The 22209-nt window shown below is 36.4% G+C and overlaps 3 protein-coding genes across 3 annotated transcripts in view; all 3 read right to left on the minus strand.

Moving 5' to 3' along the window:
- slc44a5a (solute carrier family 44 member 5a) overlaps positions 1-7697 on the minus strand; it is an 85392-nt gene extending 77695 nt beyond the window's left edge. The window contains exon 1 of the mRNA XM_055202672.2: positions 7355-7697. Within this exon, the coding sequence (XP_055058647.2) occupies positions 7355-7454 (100 nt within the window). The 5' untranslated portion in view covers positions 7455-7697. The remainder of the gene's footprint in view (positions 1-7354) is intronic.
- Positions 7698-10039: 2342 nt separating this feature from the next.
- On the minus strand, positions 10040-17113 carry sdr16c5a (short chain dehydrogenase/reductase family 16C, member 5a). The gene is made up of 7 exons (XM_055202673.2): positions 16850-17113; positions 16300-16639; positions 15828-15959; positions 15596-15695; positions 15151-15295; positions 13593-13718; positions 10040-10345 (listed from the first exon to the last, which is right to left on the minus strand). The coding sequence occupies exons 2-7, from the start codon at positions 16618-16620 to the stop codon at positions 10249-10251; spliced, it is 921 nt and encodes a 306-aa protein (XP_055058648.1). The 5' UTR covers positions 16621-16639; positions 16850-17113; the 3' UTR covers positions 10040-10248.
- A 2732-nt stretch (positions 17114-19845) lies between these two features.
- Positions 19846-22002, minus strand: penka (proenkephalin a). Its single transcript, XM_073853603.1, has 2 exons — positions 21841-22002; positions 19846-20962 (listed from the first exon to the last, which is right to left on the minus strand). The coding sequence occupies exons 1-2, from the start codon at positions 21976-21978 to the stop codon at positions 20363-20365; spliced, it is 738 nt and encodes a 245-aa protein (XP_073709704.1). The 5' UTR covers positions 21979-22002; the 3' UTR covers positions 19846-20362.
- Between the last annotated feature and the right edge of the window lie 207 nt (positions 22003-22209).

Consider the following 22209-nt stretch of genomic DNA (forward strand, 5'->3'; position numbering starts at 1 on the left):
AATAGCAACAACATATAGTGGCCTGTATTTTACTAGTTTTATATACATTTGAGCTCATTATAAACATAACAAACAATTTATGCCTAAAAGTTAAATATTTTTAAATGTTTAAAGTACATAAAGTAAAAAATTCTGGTAAATTAATGTCATATAAATGCCAGATAAATGGGTATGTAAAGTCGTCATGAAATCAAAATGTATTTTTCTTATTCTTATATGTAATATTGTTGTGTTTATTATAAATTATTTATATGTGCACTTATTTTTCTTAAATTCAATGTGCCATTATAACCTTTAATCAAAAACGGTAATCTCCTTCTCTCCTCGAAACGACCTCTCTTTATTTCCTGTCTTGAGGAATGGCGCGAGGGTAGGGCTATCGGAGAATGGTTTCTGCCCAAGAAAAGATCGCAGGCCCAACTTCCAACCATCCAATCAGTTTTCGATGGAAGTAATCAAGTCCTGCCCAAAATATTTTACTCATTTCAGAAGCCATAAACACTTTCAAAAATGATTTAAATGCACTCTACAGCAGCTGACTTAAGGGCTAGTAGTTGTGTGTAGGTCCTACGGCGTAGCCGCGACGGCGTAGGTTCCGCGTCACTTTTCATTTATACTTTTCCGTCGTCGTCCGCGTCGACGTGCAAACACACGCGCAGACCGCTGGTAGGCAGTATCCACGCGTGTAACCACAGTAGCAGCGCAACCGTCAAAGAAGAAGCTTGACAAGTTAACCCACAAAAGAAGAAGAAACAGCAAGTTCTTGTGTATGCTTTGAGAAGACCAGCAATGATGGAAGTAAATAAACAGCGACTTTTAAATTTGTTGCAGTCTGAGTTAAATCACTCCTCAACTTGACCATTCTTTGTTTTCACCGTCGCAAACGGAAATACCTATGATGCAGTTTTTTTACCTGACGGAAGGGGTTCTGGTGGACCAATCACAGCGCTTGCGGTCTCCGTAGAATGCGCTGTTAAAATTTTTGCGAGGTGCACATCAGGCTACGCAGAGCTACGAACTTACGCACGACTATAAATCGGGCTTTAGCCTCCCATTAGATTTAGGGTGTTTAGAGCCTTTGTTTCAGAACCTGGTGCATTTTCCTCCTCATTTCGGTTAGTTTAGATGTGCATCGAAACAACCGATCTGAGACCGCCTGAACGAGGTGGTCTTGGCCCAACTGCAAAAGAGCTCTGGAGCGGTTCGATATACGTGTGAAATCCGACCCAGCGGACTGCTTTATTAACCACGAACATACCTGATAGCTCTTCTGAATTGATGCAAAATTTGAATTCTGGTGAGCACGTCAACGCCATTTAAAACCTAAGTGTATAAAATGTCTTTTAATTGCTCTTCTCCGCAATAGGTACATGGTAAGAATGATGTCCCGCCTTTGATTTCTGCTCACAATAATAAAGTAATATAACCGCAGGTACCAAAAAAGCCAAACAATAATCCAATAAAGATTCCCACAGGAAGATGGAAATCTACTTAAAAGGGCCAATCTCATTTCTCATTCTTACCCCTTCCCCTTTGTCTTCGTCCTCCCCTTGCCCCTCGAAACCGAGTAAAGGGGAAAGGGGTAAGACAGATCGTTCGTCTAAAAAATGAGACACCACTCGATTACCGCTTGCGTCACCTTTCCTTGCCGCTAACTGGCTGCTACGTAAACAGACAAGAGTTGAGAACATGCCGTTGTCTCAGGTTGTGGTATCGATTGCCTGAGCGGAGCTCAACAAATAGCTCATAACTTAGCTGCTAGCTAGTGCCTTAACTAGCGATTCAAAACAAAAACATGACAATAAAAACCGTTTGAACATTTTATTAAAAGTATTATAAAACATGTGTCATAATATAATCTTAAATTAACTGCAGAAAATAACATTACTTTCATTTGTGCGACTCCTTGACAGTTCGACGTTCATCAATAAAATGTCTTGATGCTGGCTCTCCTGAGAAATTCCTACGTTAAAGTTTTCCCCTCTCTTTCAAGTGTGGTCCTTATCACACTTCGTTTCAAGGGCTATGTATCCCTACGCCTTGGCCCTAGCCCTTGATCAAACTGAGAATTGAGACACCACTTCGCCACACATGAACGCGCAAAACCGAGGTGAAGGGGTAAGGGGAAGGGGTAAGACAGAGAAATGAGACGCACCCTTAATCTACAGGTCTGAAAACACGAAACACAAGGCGATTTAAAGACAGCAGGAATGAGACTGTCTCCAATTTTATGGAGGAAATACTCGGCAATGTTGATTAAAAACACTACAGACATATAAACAATAATAAAAACCTGATTTCCTCCACAGTGGGACTTTAAGAAGGTTTTTGCTGAATTAACTGCAAATACTTTAAGACTCCCTATCCAGAATTTTTCAAGAATATTAAAAAAGGGTTAGGCTTAATAATCCGATCAATTATTAAAGTATCAAACAAAATGAATTTAGGTCTCACTATATTCATTTCTAAATGAGCACCATGGACACAATTTTAAAGAAAGTACATTGTTTAACCTTGATGCCTTCCCCTTTAAAGAATGGTGTGATGTGTGGGACTGCTTTTGCTAAATCAATGTACAAGCAAACAGTGAAGGCCACCCTCAAGGGCCCGAAGACAGAACATAATACGGCAGCAGTCCAAGGGCATGAGCTTATTCACTCTCCCACTCTCTTAAGCAGAACTTGTGTCTGCCCTTTGTAAAAGATGAATGATATGTATTAACAATGAAAGACATTTGAAATATTCATCCTGCAGAACATGCAAATAATACAGAGGCTTTATGCACAAATTACTGGATTCGTCGCAACTCAAGGACTTTTGGGATGGTAAAACATGGTAAATGTACCCTTTGTACTCTAAACCAGTGCTTCCCAATCCTGGTCCTCGAGGACCCCCTCCTAGAAAGTTTTAGATGTCTCCTTATTTAAAACACCTGATTCAACTAATCAGCCTTCTTCCAAAATGGTAAACATGTCTACCTAACAAGCTGATGAGTTAAATCAGGTGTGTTAAATAAGGAGACATCTAAAACATTATGGGAGGGGGTCCTCTAAACAACTGCACATTTTCTTAACTAAGCTCTCCTTTAACGTGATTTATTTGAAGATATAATGTTCTTGAAATACCATATGGCATAAAACCTTAAAAAAGTATTATAAAATGATTCTTCCAGACCTACATACAGAAATCATGTACGTGTCAGATAATAAAATTATAACTGTGTTGTTCACACGCGTACATCTCTGCCCTGACTTCCACCAGCTGTGATGAATGTTCCAGATTAGAAAAGCATTACTGTATGCAGCACCCCTGCAAAAGCTGACAAGCTGGATTATCTTCTGACAGCACAGGAATACTGTCTGACTGTGGCTACAGCAAGATAAGATTTGACTGACAAAAAAATCAACATTAATTTGCTGTCATATCTCACTTAGAGAAGACAAGTGATGGTTAGTGATGGTGACTTTGACAGGCTCATCATCAGTGTCACAACACAACTTCAACAAAATATATCACAAACTGCTCTAAAGCAATCAGACAAGTGCAATGCTGTCCATCTAAACACCATGCAAGCAATGTTTTGCTACAGTAAAATGAAATATATAAATTGCACTAGGATTAAAATAGCACTAACATCTTTTACTAAATAGCACTTAAAGTGGTTTACTTGCTCATAATCATAGGGAAACCATAGTAAAGGTGCTGGCCATATAATTAGAATATCATCAAAAAGTTAAACTTGTATAGTATATTCATTCCATACACACAGACTGATATATTTCAAATGTTTATTTATTTTAATTTTGATGACTATAACTGACAACAAAGGAAAATCCCAAGTTCAGTATCTCAGAAAATTTGAATATTGTGAAAAGGTTTAATGAAGACACCTGGTACCACACGCTAATCAGCTAATTAACTCAAAACACCCGCAAAAGCCTTTAAATTGTCTCTCAGTCTAGTTCTGTAGGCTACACAATCATGGGGAAGACTGCAGACTTGGCAGTTGTCCAAAAGACGACAATTGACACCTTGCACAAGGAGGGCAAGACACAAAAGGTAATTGAAAAAGAGGCTGGCTGTTCACAGAGGCGAAGGGAAGTAAAGGATGTGGTAGAAAAAAGTGTACAATCAACTTTTTGATGATATCCTAATTATATGACCAGCACCTGTATAGCACCTACTGTATGTAGAACCATAAGAGATGTTACAGTATAGCACTACTATAGCACTATGTATGGTTTGCTACTTGCTTTTGCTATAATAATAATATCTTTATTTTGTATAGCGCCTTTAAAACTAATTTCTCAAAGCGCTTAACATAAGTGAAAAGTTAGATATATAAAATAGACATGGTGATTAAAAAAAAACATAACGTAGGTATAAAACAATGGAAGTAAAAAAATAAAAGGAAGAAAAAATAAAAGTAAAAAAAAATAAAAAATTAAAAGTAACACTTAGAAGCCATAAAATAAACACTTATAATACAACCATAAAAACCACAAGAAACACTATATCACCCAAATGCTTCCTTAAAATAATGAGTTTTAAGTGATGTTTTAAACCTCTAAAATGGGTGTTATATGATCTCTTTGCCTTGTCCTCGTCTAAATATGTGCTGCAGAGTTTTGAACCCACTGTAGTTTATTCAATGTAGATTTTGAAGCTCCTAATGCATTACAATAATCAGGTCTAGAGAAGACCAGGATATTAACTAATTTTTCAGCCACTTTTTCAGGTAAAATCAATAGATTTTCTCATTCTAAAGACTGTATACTTTATAGACAAAAATGTACAGATTTCCTGGTGGAATGATTCATTTATAATTTTTGGTCCATTTTCTTGGAAAACATTCTTGTTTCATTTATGTAGTACACTAACAAATAAATGGCTCAATGTTAACACACTGATTAGTGCTATTTCAATCCTGCACAAAAGCAATTTTCTCTTTTCCTATAATTCACTAGATTATAGTTCACTAATGATCCTCTGTAGAGAAATTGACCTTCAGAGACTTTAGATTGGTTGCGCTCACTCAGATCATGAGATGGTAACTGTCTCACATTTACCATTCCCTAGCCTTGGGTTTTCAACAAGGTGTAGATAAGACATCACTTACTCATAGCACTCCATGAAAATTTTATCCCGTGGTCCCAAATTTGCCCTGTTGAATTATTTATGGTCTTTACTGCAGTATGACTAAAAATAGATACTTCTTGTTTTCGCTTTGTATAAAGACTTTAACACCCATAGTGAGGGGAATGAAAGGGCTTTTACAGAATCATTGACTTTCCGAGATTTTCAACATTATCGTACATGATCTTTCTGCAGTAGATACAGTATCTGGAAACTGTGCACAGTTCTCAGCAAACAGTAAGACAGAACTCTATTCTATTGGCTAATAGGTTTACAAATAATATCATCAGCTACATATGTAATAAAAAGGGTCAAAGTTAATGGCACTTTCTGTGATAAATCTATTCTTCAAGATAAGGAGCATGAATATCTAAAGCTCTGCTCCAGTGAGATTTAGTTTGATTTTTGTTTAACTAGGTGACCATGCATTCAATATAATTTGATTTAAACAACTTGGAGGTCAGTAAAGACACTCCCCCCAAAAAAACAAGAATGCAAATGTAGCAGAATTGGAAAGCAAGTGACCTTTTCTCAATGCATCTAACATGCATATTTATACCTTATAAATATTAGATAAGAGTCTGCCTTAGCACACTGGTAGATCACATGGGCCAGCTGAGTCCTGTGTGCCATACAGCCATTCACTGTAACCGAACACAAAAATATACCAAAAACCTCTAAAGGAATATAACACTAACTTCCATCTGGATTATGACAGACTAACATTCCATAAGCAAATCTAAAACGACAACATCTTTCCAAAGATTTGTTACATTCAAATAAATCTGTCACTCTTTAATGGACTTATTTAAATCCATGTACGCACTCATGCGCAGATTAGAGCTCCAGCATACCGTACTGCACAGTCTGTCTGTATTCTGCAGCAATCGGCAGACAAGGTTTACTTTAATTACATCTCTGTGATATATGAGAAGTGGTGTCAAACTGAATGATTTAGTAAAAGGCAAAGCTTAATGACAACAAATGTAAAGAGCTTTACTGCGGTTATAGAAATATGAATGAGAATGCATAGTTTATATACCCAGGATGAAAATTAAGCTCACCACAACATAAACAATAATTCCAGTGAGGAGAAAAGTACTGGTCACAGATGTGAAGCCATAGACAATATTAAAAACAAATCTTGAATTTTTGAATCCTAAAGAAATTTCAGTAAAGTGTTGAATTAATATCAATCATCATAAAGTATTTGCATATCAAATTTATCAAATTTATCACATTTGTAGCTCTGTTACACAGACTGCCAGACAGTTATGCAATTTTGAGTTATAATGCCTGAATTAGAGGTAAACACAAGACTAAATAATTTAGATTTCTGTTAAAAAGCACAATTATCATGAAAAGGAAGCAGTTTTTGGATACATATTCTTCAAGACCCTGTTCAAAATAATTGGTATAGTCACTCAGGCTACATTTGAAGGGTAAACAAACAAGAAAAGGACAACGCAGTGTCATATTGGCCTATGTCCAATATTATATTATTTAAAAAACATAAAAAAAACTATACCTTTCATCAGTTTTTATGCATTCCAGAGCGAGCATATCGTCATGTTTTGGTTATTCTCATACAGTACATGTGTGGACTTTGGTTTTAATTCAGATATCTCATAAGTGAGAGGTTTCAGGTGATAGGCTACTGACCTACACAGTTCTTCAATGATTTGCTGAAAGCCCGCGCATCACATCATGACCATGGCAACACAAACTTGCTGCTTCCAACTTCAGTCAGTGACAAAAACCATATGCTACCGAAAAGGGTAAAAATAAAATAAAAATAGATCCTTCTGCATATTGACTATGACTATAGGTGTCCCAGTATAGCGTAACTGAGACAGAATTGCGTTAGCAATGCAGGGGTCATTGGATCGATCACCAGTAAACAAAGTTAAATAGGTGTACAGACTAAATGTGGTGTCGCTTTGGATAAATGTGAAATGAATAGCACAATATCTGGAATTACAGTATGCTGTAGCCAACTAAATAAACCGACAACAGTGATAAAGCAGTAATTCTCAAGGGCAATAGTTGATTCCACGCTTCTAGAGAAAGGCACAAGTTTAACTCACAGACATGACTGTTCAGAATCAATACTCTTGCAGCATCGTACAAGTTTTCATTGCGGAAAAACAGGCAGCCCACAGAAGAGATTAACTAGTAAAGCAGCCTACATCAATGCAAGGTACAAAAAGCAACTCACCATAATACGCAGACGGGACTTCAGATTTCCTTGCCATCTCAGCGTGGACGGATACTTCACGCTTTGATTGGGTTTGCACGCGCCGGTTGGACTGAGACATATAACGCTGCCCGTCAATTGCCAAGTTTAATAGATTCCCTCACGCACGGGATTCACGCGTCAGTTATGTTTACAGCGGAGCGTCATCAAGCGTGCGGAGCGCGCGACTCTCTTCATCACACTGTCACAGGGAAACTGTGGGGAGTCAGCGCGCGCACTGGTCGAGGGCGCAGCAGGAAGGTTTTACTGCAGTAAGAATTTACAAAACAAATAATATCGCAACTGCACTTGCAGAATGATACTGCCAAGTTTGACAAAGGTGTATTAATTTAATTTTATGAAAATACAATACTTTATGAACTTTTGGTACTGCAGTACGCACAAAAATGCAACTAATAATACTAATAAAGGTTTATATTGCCTACTTCAGGCGTTGCCAGGCATATTGTAGCCATGCAGGCCTTATTGCAAGTTTAGTAACTTTAATTGATTACGGTACGGTGATATAGGCCGTTTCTCAATCCGAAGGCTGCAGCATCCGGAGGTCGCGCATGCAGACTGCATACGTCACCAATACTGGTTTATTTAAGTAAACTGAGCATTACATTCGCAAGTCATAGGCATAATACAACACTTTACGATTAACTAAGAATAACAGTCAACTTTATAATTGTTAATATACTGAAATAAGACGTATGTAGCCAGCCCTCGGAATGAGAAACGGCCATAGGCTAATTGTCCATACAAAGAGAGTTTTGTATGTATTGCGTGTTACTGTAGCGCATTCCAGTGGCAGAAAGGAACATTGCATCGTCGTATTTGTGTGTATTCTCACTACAATCTGGCAACCCACGGTTTACCTGATTATTTGTCCACAAGATCATTTACAAAATTAAAGCTTTTCATGTGAATAAAACAATTTTAAATAAAAAAATAATACTATCTTTATTTTCATATAATATACGTTTTCTTGAAATCGTGAAGATAATGGAAACATAATCCAGGTAATCCTTTTAAGATGTCAATTGCTATTCCTTTACAGCTCTTTTAAGGTTATGCACAAATTCCAAAAAAATATGTTTTGATGCATTAATTAAACAATAAATAAACCACTGTAAAGCTGTATTGTATGTAATATTCTTTGCTATGTGCTATAAAAAATCCTTTCTGTGACGGCAAACAATAAATTGAAAATCAGTTTCGCCCTTTTCTCCACACAATCTCAAATCCAGCTTTAGCCACTCTCAAATCTCTCATTTCATCTGCATTTTTATGGAAGGTTAAAAAGGGACAGACCTTCTACCTGTCAATCACTTTGAGCTGCTGGTGACGGGTAGTTTGCACTATACATGTAGCCTTATGAAATCTGCAGTTTCATTTCTCACAGTCTAGGATGGCAGCAAATTGTAAGTTGCATACAAAGTCTTGTCTTTTTAAGCTTATACAAAACAAAGCACTGAATGAATCTGCCTAAGCATAATATGCTCCAGGTTGCTAAATTGCACAGTAAAATCTTTTTCTTTGTAATGGTCAAATTGGTGTAAGTTTAAAGTACATTATGTTTTATTTGATCTCATAAATATTTAAAGGTGCACTGTGTAAATTTAGGCGTCATCTAGTGGTGAGGTTGCGAATTGCAACCAACGGCTCAGTCCACTGCTCACCTCTTGGTTTTGAAACACATAAAGAAGCTATACGGTAGCCGCCACCGGACAAACATGTTATCATCTGAGACAACTTAGTAAAAACACTTTGTCCATTAAGGGCTTCTGTAGAAACGTGGCTGCACAAAATGGCGGCTTCCATGTGAGGGGACCCTCTGTGTATGTAGATAAAACGTCTCATTCTAAAGCAATAAACAGATAACGGTTTATTATGAAAGGTCTTTATACAACCCTGATCATATAGTTTTGTATATTATTTTGCATTTTTGTCAAAAGATCCTTCTTAAAATTACACACTGCACCTTTAAACGTTTGCAGACAGACACCATCAATTCACTTGCTGAATTAAATAATTTTCAATTCTGTGAAAGGCAAATACAAATCACATACACTAGATGGTGCCATTTGCATACAATTCAAAACATGTAATGAATGAATGTAGAAGCAGTGTCTAAAAACCCTCACAAAAGCCCTGAAAAATAGATTTGTTCCAGGTTCACACTTCAATTCTAATCATCTAAAATCATTGTCTTTGGGGGAGTTTCCCAGACAGGGTTTAGATTAATCCAAGACTAGGCCTTAGTTATTTTAGGACATTTAAGTAGTTTTTACAAACATACCTTAGTAAGATAAACTTTACTTATTGCCTTTGTTCAAAACAATTACATTGATGTATGTTAAGATATATCAGTGCAAAATCTTTTTATATTGAGCCAGCTCAAACATGCATTTAGTCTGGGAATAGGAAATGCCCAGTCCGGGAAACTATCCCTTTATGTCATGTTTAAAAAGTAAAAATAACGCTGAAAACCATTATACAATAAAGTACACATCTTTGTTGGCACAGAAAGGGGTCATGTAAAAAGGTAATATTTCATACGTATTACATATATCGAACATACTTATTTTCAGTCATGTGTACCACATCGATAAAGGCCATCTGACATTGTTGTTTCTGGTATTATTGTAGCTGCAATGAATACAATAATAAACACAAACCATATGATGTCTAACAACATAAAAAATGAATACCTTTTCAGTTTAAAAGCCTTTTCCTAATTTATTCAAACAATATCAAATTTACATTCTCTTTCTAGGACCCTTTAATTTTGATTAATGTCATAAGGCAACCGTTTGGCTTCTACAAAAGAGATCTACAAAAAGTATCACAATCATTGACAACTATTATATTTAGTTCTGTTTCTTTTCTCGTCCTTTGAAGGCATCCATGAAACTGAAGGCACCAAAGTACATGCCCAGGTTGACTGACTGCTTGTATGGTACCAAACTGTGAAGAAACAGCGAGAAAAAAAGGATATTTCAGTTTTCCTTAGCATATAGGAGCGAACAGCCAACATGACATCAAACAAACTGGTAAAAACCATGTCTTTGAACCATTAAAGTGAACACCATAAAGCATACTGCAATTATTTCAAATTTCAGTATGTAGGCTGTGATATATGTGAAAGGCCAATGTTCAGAAAAGAAAATAACTAGGATAGAAAATCAGTCCTAATTATCTGTCCTAATGGGTTAGACAGATATTCTAAAATCCTAGCCTCATACAGGATTATTACAGCAAATGTACTACATTTGATGATTTAATTATATGATTAGAATCAGAAAAACTTTCCAATATGTTTTTCTGTAAAAAGAACAAAAACATTTTAATAACAAAGAATGCCACTATTTAAATACTGCCACCTTGATAATTGTGGCTCTACTGTCCAAAACACATTCAAGACCAAACACAGGTTGGTTTTAATAGGCCAATTTTATGCACTGAAGTCTGTCTCGCAGCCCACGCAAACAGGTGTTGCTTTATCTCCCCGAGTTTGCCAGTACTGGCATCAGTAATTGTAACAGCTGCATAAGTAAGAGGTTCTTAAGAGGCATTCGTTATCAGTCTACAATGGGTTAAAGGTGTTACGAAAAACAGGATAGGTTTCCTTACATCATTACATTTGGAAGGCATTACAGGTACAAGTTTCACTTGTGGAACTGGTTGCAGCATCAACTCTTGACACTTTAATAATGCTGTGTGAGTTTCTCAATTCACAATGCACTTACTTATCCATATAAATGGATTAAATACAAATAAAGTCTAGTATGCACAGCAATGTACCTCATTTTTAAAAGTCACATCAATTGTCAAAGCATGGTCCTAACAACTCCAACACTGTGAAAAGTTGGATTAACATAAAAAAAAGACTTCAATTCTTAATACTTAAAAATATTTTTTTTAACTAAAGTGACATTTTAAGAAGGTCAAGGGTTAAATTCCCTTGCAATACAAAAACTGATAAAATGTACATGCTGATGGCACTGTAAGTCATCACCAAATTCGTAACTGTATAAGTGTTTATTGTCTAAATAAAATCAATTACTCATTTATGAGTTTGCTTCCAATAGAACAACAAGCATATGTATGATTAATAAATTAAACAGATGTCACTTTTACATGATTAAAAATTAATGCTTAAATGTCCCAGGCAGATGAGTAAATCAGCCAATCACTAAAGTCAGCGCTTAACAGGGTTTTGTTATAGAGGTCTGAAAGGCCAGATTCTGACTTGGATCTTTCTCATTCTAGACAATCTCTCAGACCCATTGGCCTCTTTCTCACCAAACATCACATTTTCTTTGACATGCACAGGCTACAATGGAATTAATCATGTCACGTCCCTCCCTCCACAGATTTCACAACTTTTAAGTGGTTCTGACATACATAAAACAGCAGAGCATTCATCTTTAGATTTAGAGATGCATAATGATTAATCGTGATTAATCCATAGCAGAATAAAAGTTTTTGTTTACATACATGTGTGTGAACTGTGTATAATAACTTTGTATAGAGAAATGCACGCACATGCATGATTATATTTAAGAAATGTTTACATGTGTATATACATTTGTATATTAATGTATAATTTATATATTATATATAAATATAAATACACCTTTTGTTAAAATTATATATGCATACACACACGATGTAAACAAAACTTTTATCTGCTATAGATAAATCGTGATTAATCGGTATGCATCCCTATTACATCCACTAAATCAGGGATGGGCAACTTCGGTCCTGGAGGGCCGGTGTCCTACAGACATTAGCTCCAACCATAATTAAACACACCTGACACCTGAAGCAGCCAATTAAGGTCTTACTAGGCATAGTAGAAACTTTTTGGCAGGTGTGCTGATGTAAGTTGGAGCTAAACTCTGCAGGACACCGGCCCTCCAGGACCAAAGCCGCCCATCCCTGCACGAAATGGATCAGGTATCAGTGTAGAACAGTCAGTATTATATTTACGGTTATGCATTTGTTTTTAAACATGTACTGCTATTCAAACAAAAGACAAGATATGGTGAGACAGATTCATTTTTGATGCATTTTTTGTAACACTGTGTTTGCATGAAAAAACAAAGGAAAACCCATGAAAGAAAAATGGAGCTGTATCTTTTAGTATTAGAAAAACAGATTACAGTGCATTAGTAATATTATAGATTAAAATACAATGACTTCTTTATGTATTAAAGGGACACTTTCTTGAAAAAACATGCTCACTTTTCAGCTCCCCTAGAGTTAAACATTTGATTTTTACCTTTTTGGAATCCATTCAGCTGATCTCCGGGTCTGGCACAACCACTTTTAGCATAGCTTAGCATAATCCATTGAATCTGATTAGACCATTAGCATTGCACTCAAAAAGAACCAAAGAGTTTCGACACTTCCTCCACTCAAAACTTGACTCCTCTGCAGTGACGCCGTGCACAAAGACCGACAGAAAATCAAAAGCCGCGACCCTCCAGGCATACATGGCTAGGAACTACACTCTCATTCTGGCGTAATAATCAAGGACGTCGCCGCAGCAACACGGCCGCAGGAGGCGCAATGATACCACGCAGCAGGCGAAAATAGTTCCTTTTGTAACTTTCAATGGCAGAGGACTATTTTCGGGCAGTGCCTAATATCACTACGCCTGCTGCAGCCATGCTATGGCAGCAAAGTCCCTGATCATTATGATTTATTAAGTATAGTCCTAGTCATATCTGCCCCGAAAATCGCAACCTTTGATCTTCTGTCGGTCTTAGCAAACCACGTAACTACAGAAGAGTCAAGCCCCAAATAGGAAAAATATCCAAACTCACTGGTTATCCTTTTAGCACGATGCCAATGGTCTAATCAGATTCAATGGACCGCGCCAAGCCATGCCAAAAGCGGTACAGCCAGACCCGGAGATCAGCTGAATGGATTCCAAAACGGTAAAAATCGAATGTTTAACTCCAGGGGAGCTGGAAAACAAGCATACTTTCTACAAAAAAATGGAGTGTCCCTCTAAGGATGACAATACAGCAGGAACACATACAAACATTAACATATTATCCTGCTGTAGAAATGCTTTACCTTTCATAACTTATGTTAAGTGTAAAATATATCCAATTACCAACCATTGTACTAGAGTTGGAAGATGACAAAAGCTTCAGAAAAACTTTTTACCTACAAAACTAACCAAAGTAAAGTTACTTACCCTTTCAAGGCCAGCAAAAAATATAAGGTCCTTGGAAGAAAAATGAAAACTTGATCTGTTAGAATGCCCTTCATGATCTTTTTAGCAACATAGTCTGGTTCCAAGATTGGCAGCAGTCGGGGCCACCTGCACAAAGTTTAAAAGATTGTTTGCATTATCACAGAATTTTACAGTAGGTGAAAGTACAGGGTTGTACTAGGTAAAAGGTAGTACATGGTACAGTGTACATCCTAGTATATCATATTACTATAATGGTATTTGCCCCAGCAAAATGGTAAAATTATGATATTCATCCAAAACATGGTTGGTAATACCATAATTTTTACATACTTCACTTAAAAATAAATATTTTAATATTTTAAATAATGTAAATATTATTATTATATGTCCAAAATGGCCCTATTTGGGCAGGAGCCAAAATATTATGTTTTCGTGTGACCTTTCACCTTTAAATGCAAATGAGCTACTGTGACTACTAATAGTAGTACCATAATTTTTTACATACTTCATTTAAAAATAAACGTTTAATATTTTAAATAATACAAATATTGTTTTATGTCCTCAATGCCCCTATTTGGGTAGGAGCCAAAAGTGTTATGTTTTTGTGACCTTTCACCTTTAAATGCAAATGAGCTACAGCTCTCACTCCCTTGCCGACAGACAGTAAGCACTTTCGGTTAAAAATACATCTGATTCCTGTAAATACAGTCTGGGACAATAGTATCTTTAGCCGCATTAGCGCTACAACATGGTAACAAACACATTTAAAAAAGCTTTTAGGTAAAATTATCCAGTTAGTCTGTAGCCTTGGGCAAGGCTTTATCAGTGTGATGTCACATTTACAAGAGAATCAACACAGCATGTCTAATATGACTGCTTTGGTTTAATGCAGATTAAAAGAAGAAGGGTTGTTGTGTTCACCCACTGCCAACACACACTTATTTCCAAATAATTTTGCATAATATGTGGCCTTTACTAGGAATACATTTCTAATTTCCAAGAGAAAAAAGTGAGTCCTGTGTAAGTTCTTAAACTATTCAGACACTTAAAGGATTCAATATAACGAAAAACAGATGCAGCCCCCAGGCAGTCACAAAGCATGAACCGACGACAAAGCAACAGGCTTGGGGCCATGACAATACATGACAAACACAAACTGTCCTAAACAAGACACACAGACATCTCTAGCTTCAATCTGATCACATTCAGTTAAGTTTCTGTCTAATCACATTCAGTGTTTGTGACACCACTAGTTATTTGTTGTGCTTCATAAAGCACAGTCAATACCACTAGTCTTTGTCTTTAATTTTAATTGCATACATTTTGAGAACAGTGTGTGTCTGCCTACAGAGAGTCTGATTAAAGCCAATTAGAAAATAACAAAACTGAAATTGTATGGCATTGAAATGACGTCTTGACAATTTGGGAATTATGTAATATCGAAAGACTGAATATATCACAAATGCACCATTTTTTGTTATCTATTGAGACCCAGTGCCTTCACCCAGTAAACCCAAATAAAAAAATGTGGTTAGGTGTGAAGTGTGTGATGGCTTACTTTGTTCCGCAGCCATCAAACATGCCTGTGTTAATGAAGTATGGGCAGACGATTGTAGTCTTGACTCCATCTTTCCCCTCAGCTATTAGCTCAAGGGCTACAGATTCTGCGAATCCCACAGCTGCAAACTTGCTTGCACAATAATCTGCGTGGGAAGAGGGTGGGTAGTGACACCTCAAGGTAAACCAGTTCTTACAGACATTCAAAACAGCTGCTCATTGAAAACTCTACATAGGGGACCAATGCATACACAGACCTAAATACAAACACAAAATCATTACAAGAATCTATCTGAATGGCAAATGCCTGACAGATGTTATCGGCCAACTTTCTTTCAATTATCTGTTGCAAAATTTGTTGTAAAATGACTGCCGAAAAGGCTACTGTATACTTTTGACAAGAGAACTGTTGTGTACAGATTAAAGGTCATAAGTGAATTTATTACCTGCCAGTCCATTGACCCCTATCAAGCCTGCAGAACTAGCAACACTGACCAGGTGTCCGTGGTTCTTAGCAATCATGGCGGGCAGGAATGCTTTATATGTCCAAAAATAAAGTCATTACCACAAATGAGCTTATATATACAATACAGAAACAAGATAGAGGATAATCATGGTACATTACTGTACTGCACATGAGATGACAAAATGTTTATGGAAAAATGTAGGTGCTCCTACCCAAAAATGGGAGATGGAGTTAACACTGATCGTCTTCTCAATGAGCGCGTCAGGAGTATCCAAGAACTTTTTACCATTCACAATGCCTGCATTGTTTATTAGTATAGTAACATCACCAATTTCACGTTTTACCTGAAAGAGGACAATAAGTAAAATAATTAATCATTTAAAATCATTTTTCAACCTGACCTTTAAACATAACAATGTGTCAGTTTGTGAATAAGTGAAGCTTAAAGGTGTTCCAGCAATGTGATACAACACCTTCTATTATGCTTAACAATATAAGTAACATTTCTATTGTCTACAGCAGTGTATACTGTAAATATGACTCCTTAATTACTCAACGGTCATTCCAGGTATATTCAACCAATACCGAGAGACTGTAAGACATTTATTGTGTTGAATGAAATAGTCTTCATTCCAGGCCGACAGCTCACTCTTATACTCGAGAGCAGGTTTGAACTTGGCTTACCTGATCTGCCACTCGGTAGACCACTGCCCTGTCACTGCAGTCACATTGGAAGTAATATATCCTTGATCCTCCTTTTTCTTTAGCCTGCTTCGCAGTCTCTCTTAACCCGTCCTCATTGATGTCCCATAGGACCAGTGAAACGTCCAATGTGGCAAACTCAATGGCCATAAGCCGACCAATACCACTGCCCGCCCCAGTGATGAGCACTATTTCACCGGACACATCTTTTAACTTTGGTGAGATGAACAATTTTATGAAGGCTTCTATGTGGTAGTAGATAGTAAACAGTATCATTTGGAGGGTCTCCACGATGAAGTTCATTTTCAGATGTAGAGGTCACCTTAAGCATAACAATCACAGATATCAGTGTGTTACCAAAGAAGGATTCATCAGGTTTCACAAGCATTTCTGAAAACCAGTATAGTGACTATTTTAGTTGTATAGAGTTCTGAGAACATCAAGTTGATAAGTCAACGACTTAATCATTGAATGAATTATGAATTCAAAAGTATATTTATAGCTAACAATACAATATTTTATCACTGTTTACCTTCTTATATTGTGAATTACGAAGTTCCCCAATAGTTGGTCCGTAGTAAGTTGCTCTCATGCAGAGAGCAGTTGACAAATAAATATCAGTTCTTCAAACTACAACTAACCGAAGACGTTAGTACACACAGTTCGGGTTCAGACATGCGGAGAGACTTCAGCCTGGTGAAACGCACTATGCAAATTCATTTGAGTTTACCTAGCAGTGCTGTAAGTCTACGGGGCAGGTTGTGGCCGCTGGGATCACGTGATTCAGTGCAACTCGCGCATTGGATTGTGAGATTTGTACTTCTTAAGCGTGTGACATGATCAAAGCACCTCGAGTAAGCGCACGCTTTGAAACGCCCTCGCGGTACTTTGACGTCGATCGCGGTCTGCGCAGCGAAGAATGAAGTGGAACACTCACAAAAAGAGAATCAAAAGAAGGGGTGAAGACTCCGCGTGAGCACCTGTGTTTTTACACAGTGAAAAGGGAAAATTACAGTTCCAGTTGAAACGGGTTTATAGGAATGTGTTGGGATTATTAGAGTCATTCTCTGAGATGGGTGCCTTTTGGGTCATACTTTATATATATACCTTAAATAGTTATATTTCTGATCATTTCATGTGATAGTGGATTAGTCAAACATTTAAGAAAATATATTTTCCCACCTCAGCCATGAAATTCTAATCAACATTGAGTGTTTTTTCTTACTGAAAGTTGTTTTGGAGTTCAACACCGTCACAGACCACTTGGACCCTGTTTAAATATGATTTTAAAAGATTTTCAAGTCAATTCTTGTAGAAGCTTTTCAATGAGATGTCCCTTGTTTGATATCATTTATTGCATGTAGAATTTTATTTTAAAATACTCACCATTTGAATACCAAATCAGGTCATGAAAACTGTATCTAACATTGGTCTTCATATCTTATCACAAAATATGCTTTAACATTAGAATTTAATCAGGCACACAGCAAAACAAACATTGACCTAATTTGTCGTCTTATCACAAAAATATTAATAAAAACTATCAAATAACAGGGTTGAACTCAGCATAACGGGGTTTAAAATGATAACAGGGTTGAAGTGATGATCAATATATTGCATGGATTTCTTACCTGTAAAATTAATGACAACACATTCAATAAAATTTTATTTTATTAAAGTTGGCAAAAACAAACAAACATTTTAGTAAGAATTTAACATTAAATTAATGTTAAATGTTAAATACTCTGCTGCTGTTTTTGATATTGGGATGTCTGAAAATATTAAACATAAAATACCATAATCAATAATTTCTAACAGTTTACATCACAATACAAGTCGTCTACAATTGAGTAAACTACTAAAAAGTGTCAAACATTCAACCCTGTTATAATAAAAAATGTGACGGGGTTGAAGTTTTTGGCTAACAGTAGCTGTAACTCCATACTTAGCTAAGACAGTAGCATCACATGGCATTTAGGAAATCATACAAATTTAATGTTTTGCAAAACTATTATTTAATTCTTCTTAAACCATTCTTTACTATCATTTAGTCATACAACAGAGTTGAAATGTTGAGCCTGACAATCTTAATCTGACAGTGAAAAACATGAAATATATGTAAGAAAAGATTCTGACAATTGCCTTTCTTTGCAGCATGTTCTTCAAGAGATGTCACTTCCTGGATGTGATGCCACTGGGATTGATCCGTTATTTTTATAGGGGGGTAAATAGTATGGCGTTAAAAACAAACTGGAGGATGTGTATAATAAATATTGCAATTTCATATATAATTAATGCATTTTTATATACATGTGTGTATTTTAGTTAAAGTAGACCCACATATGATTATATTAGCAGCAACTTTTTTCTATTAATTGCAGTTTTTATTTGTTTGATATTCAATGAAAATCTAATGATGGTTAGTGAGGACATGGAAGCATGCTTGTTGTCTACTACTTAGGCAACCCATTATCTATAAATTAAAATAAAATACAAGCAAGTGATTTCCTTTAATTGAAAATCTTTGAAGTAAGATTGGGGGACTTGAAGGGAACCCAATTCAGAGAATCACTCATTAGTAAAACAGCCAACTCATTTTAAAGTGCACTTATTTCATTGCTAAAAACAATGTTGTTTTGTGTATTTGGTATAATACAATGTGTTTGCGTGGTTTATGGTTTAAAAACAAAGTTAAAGGACAAGTTCGGTATTTTACATTTAAAGCCCTGTTTTCAGATTCGAGTTTTTCGAGTTCGAAAAAATAAAATGGTGGCCAAGGAAGTGGCTGGAGCACAAATTTATTGTTATATTCTCATATAAGAAATTAGTATTGTAGTATTGTAGTTTTCAAATATGAGATTAGTTATAACAAAGGCACTCTCCTTAATGCTGTCTAAGTGTGTCCAAATGCATTTCTCGGAGCTACCTTCATGCCTTCGGAGTCATTGCCTCATCATGAGGCAGCGAGGCAACAAGTCAACTGCCTAAAGGGCCAGGTATACTTTTTCAGTGTCTGTGCAGCTTTCAAAGTATACTCTTTATACTTATTCTCACTTTCATGTGGTTACAAACCTGTATGAATTTCTGTTCTGATGAACAAGACTGAAGATATTTTAAGGAATGTATGTAACCAAATCGTTTATGAGCCCCATTCACTTTAATAGTAGGAAAAAATAATACTATGGAAGTGAATGGGGCTCACATACTGTTTGATTACGAATATTTCTCAAAATATCCACATTCGTGTTCATCAGAACAAAGAAATTTATACAGGCTTGTAACCACATGAGAGTGAGTCAATGATAACAGAATTTTTATTTTTGTGTGAACTATCCCTTTAATATCATTATGCACTGGGAATTGTGCATTTCAAACACTTTCCTGTTTATTACTCGCTTGCTTATATTGTTTTTATTATGGGATAATAAAAAGAACCCTGATAAAGGTTTAAGTAGGACAAAAGTTGTCCTGCATCAAGCTCTAAAAAAAGAGATATTACGGCAATAAAATCTTTCAGAAGCAGAGACATTTTATTTCTGCAATAAGATGAATTTATTGTATTCTGTAACAGCTTTGCTCAGAAATGTTGCTTTGATTTAAACAAGAACAAAAGCAGTTAAAAAGAAATGCATTAATCATTATATTGAGTGTTGATGGTAGACCGGAGATTCAACCTCATCTACAATGCTCAATGAGTGATCAGACTATCTTAAGAAAACAAAGCAACGCTGTCAAAAGTTTCATTTGTGGTGATGTAACCCATTAATGCTCATTAAAAGCCAAGGCCTAACATTCTGTGGCATCTTTATCCATATGTTTCATCCGATGTTTGATTGCATTGCAAGTACAGAGGATAAATGTAAATTATGATTTTTTTTACACAAACTAGTCACTGAGAACACACATGTATGTTGTACATAATGAATAAACATTCTTCAGCAAAATTAAAACAAAAATAAATAGAAATTAAAACAGCATCACATTACACAAAGTAAGAACAGGTTCTTTTGGATGGATGTCCATTTTTAATCTGTTGTACCACATTCTAATCCATGAATCCCCCATATCTCTTCTGCATGTCGGGCAGTGCTGTCTCGCCTCCGTCGTCCCAAATGCGTTTCGGAAACCCATTGCTTTTCTGATTATCCAACCAATCAGGCCTGCCCACTCGGCGCATAAACCCGCCATACCGTTTGTGCAGATCTCTTACTGTCTCTCCTAGACCACTGTTCCCCTGTACACTTCTCATAAAGCCCCCGTAGCGTTTGGCAACGTCTTCATAAGGCCGGTTTTCTGACTCTGAGCTGAGGCCGATATTGAGAATATCCCTCAGCAGTCCCACCTGTTGGTCTTCGGCTCTGCCCTCTGCCCTGTCCTTCTTCATAAAGCCTCCATATTTCTTACTGATGGTCTCTGTGGCGTCACTTTCAGATTGGCCCCCTGTGCCAATTTCTTCTGCAGACTTCTTAATCATGAAGCCCCCATAACGCTTCATGAAGCCCCCATATTTCTTGGTAAGAAGATGGTCTGTGCTGTCTTCTTGCTTGACGTTGCTGATGGCAAGACGCTCCCCTTCAGTTAGGATGTCTTTGCAGATTTCCAGTTTTCTCAAGTCCACAGTCCCTTCACACTCTAATGTGCAAGTCTGGGGGGGAGAAAGACTATCAATGAAAGGAACACTGATCCACCAGAGGGCACACAAATAAATTTTTTGTAAAATTCTTAATCAATTTACATAAACAGAGCCGCTGTAATTACTTCAGATCATACACTGGTCAAAATATGTACCCCAGGTCAGTACCCTTATGGGCCAGATCCTATGTACCATTAGATACAGATAAGTATACATCTTGTTCCAATATGTACCTTTGAGGTACTAATGTGCACTCTTTGATGTACCTCTGAAGTGCTATAGGAACTCTCGGTGCAAAGCTGTAGGCTACTTTTTTTTGTAAGCCCCAGGGGTACATATTTCAACCATTTTCTCTGGCAGTGTAAAAAAATCTTGTCAACTTGTTTCATAGCTCATAATCTCTAATAATAATGACTAAACATAGTAAATACAGATAAAACTGAATTCAGAGAATTTCACTGTTAAAATTTATTTTTTAGACTATTAAATTCACTACAAACAACTTTTAAGTTAAAACTCGCCTACATACATACCAATAGGCTACACTGAAATGAAAGTGAAGTGACTTATCTGTTTCGATCATGTTTAAAGCTTATGTTAACAAATCCAAACAAGTGATGTTGCTGAAATTTGTATTAATAATGTATTATTTGACAAATACTATGTAGCTTAAGCAAAACAACAACAACAACAACAACAAAAAACAGGCTATCTGTTCCTTGTCAGTTCATCTTAAATGTATTAACTAACATGCTTATCGTAGTGTTGCCAAATACTTGTATTTACTGTATTTAGTTGTTAGTCTTAAGAGTAAAATTGCCAATAAATAGCAAAAAATTGCAATTAAATATTTAATGCCTCAGTAGCTTAATTGCTCAGATGAAACTCACCAGTGTGTCGCTTTCTCTCTGTTCACGTAACAGACGATAGACGCAGAGCGCGCATTCTCTGCCGCATTCAGCTTGAACCGTCAGCACGAGACAAGCGCTCAAAGCCAAAGTCCACCAGCACTTCATCATTAACGGCATGATCTATAAACGCAAAATAAAATAAAACAAAATAAACACGTGCTCATATCTTACAACAGGTTTAAATCTTGATATGTGGCCATTTTGGAGATAAACAAACATTCATATATAATGTAACGCGCACGCACATAAATGAGAAAGCTTACGCATGATGCTCTTGTAAGATTGTCAGTAGTTGTTAACAGCATCAGCATCACAATATTGAAGAGCATTTATCCAAAAAACTTTCAG

Source organism: Misgurnus anguillicaudatus, chromosome 2 (genome assembly GCF_027580225.2).
Source record: "Misgurnus anguillicaudatus chromosome 2, ASM2758022v2, whole genome shotgun sequence".
NCBI lineage: Eukaryota > Metazoa > Chordata > Actinopteri > Cypriniformes > Cobitidae > Misgurnus > Misgurnus anguillicaudatus.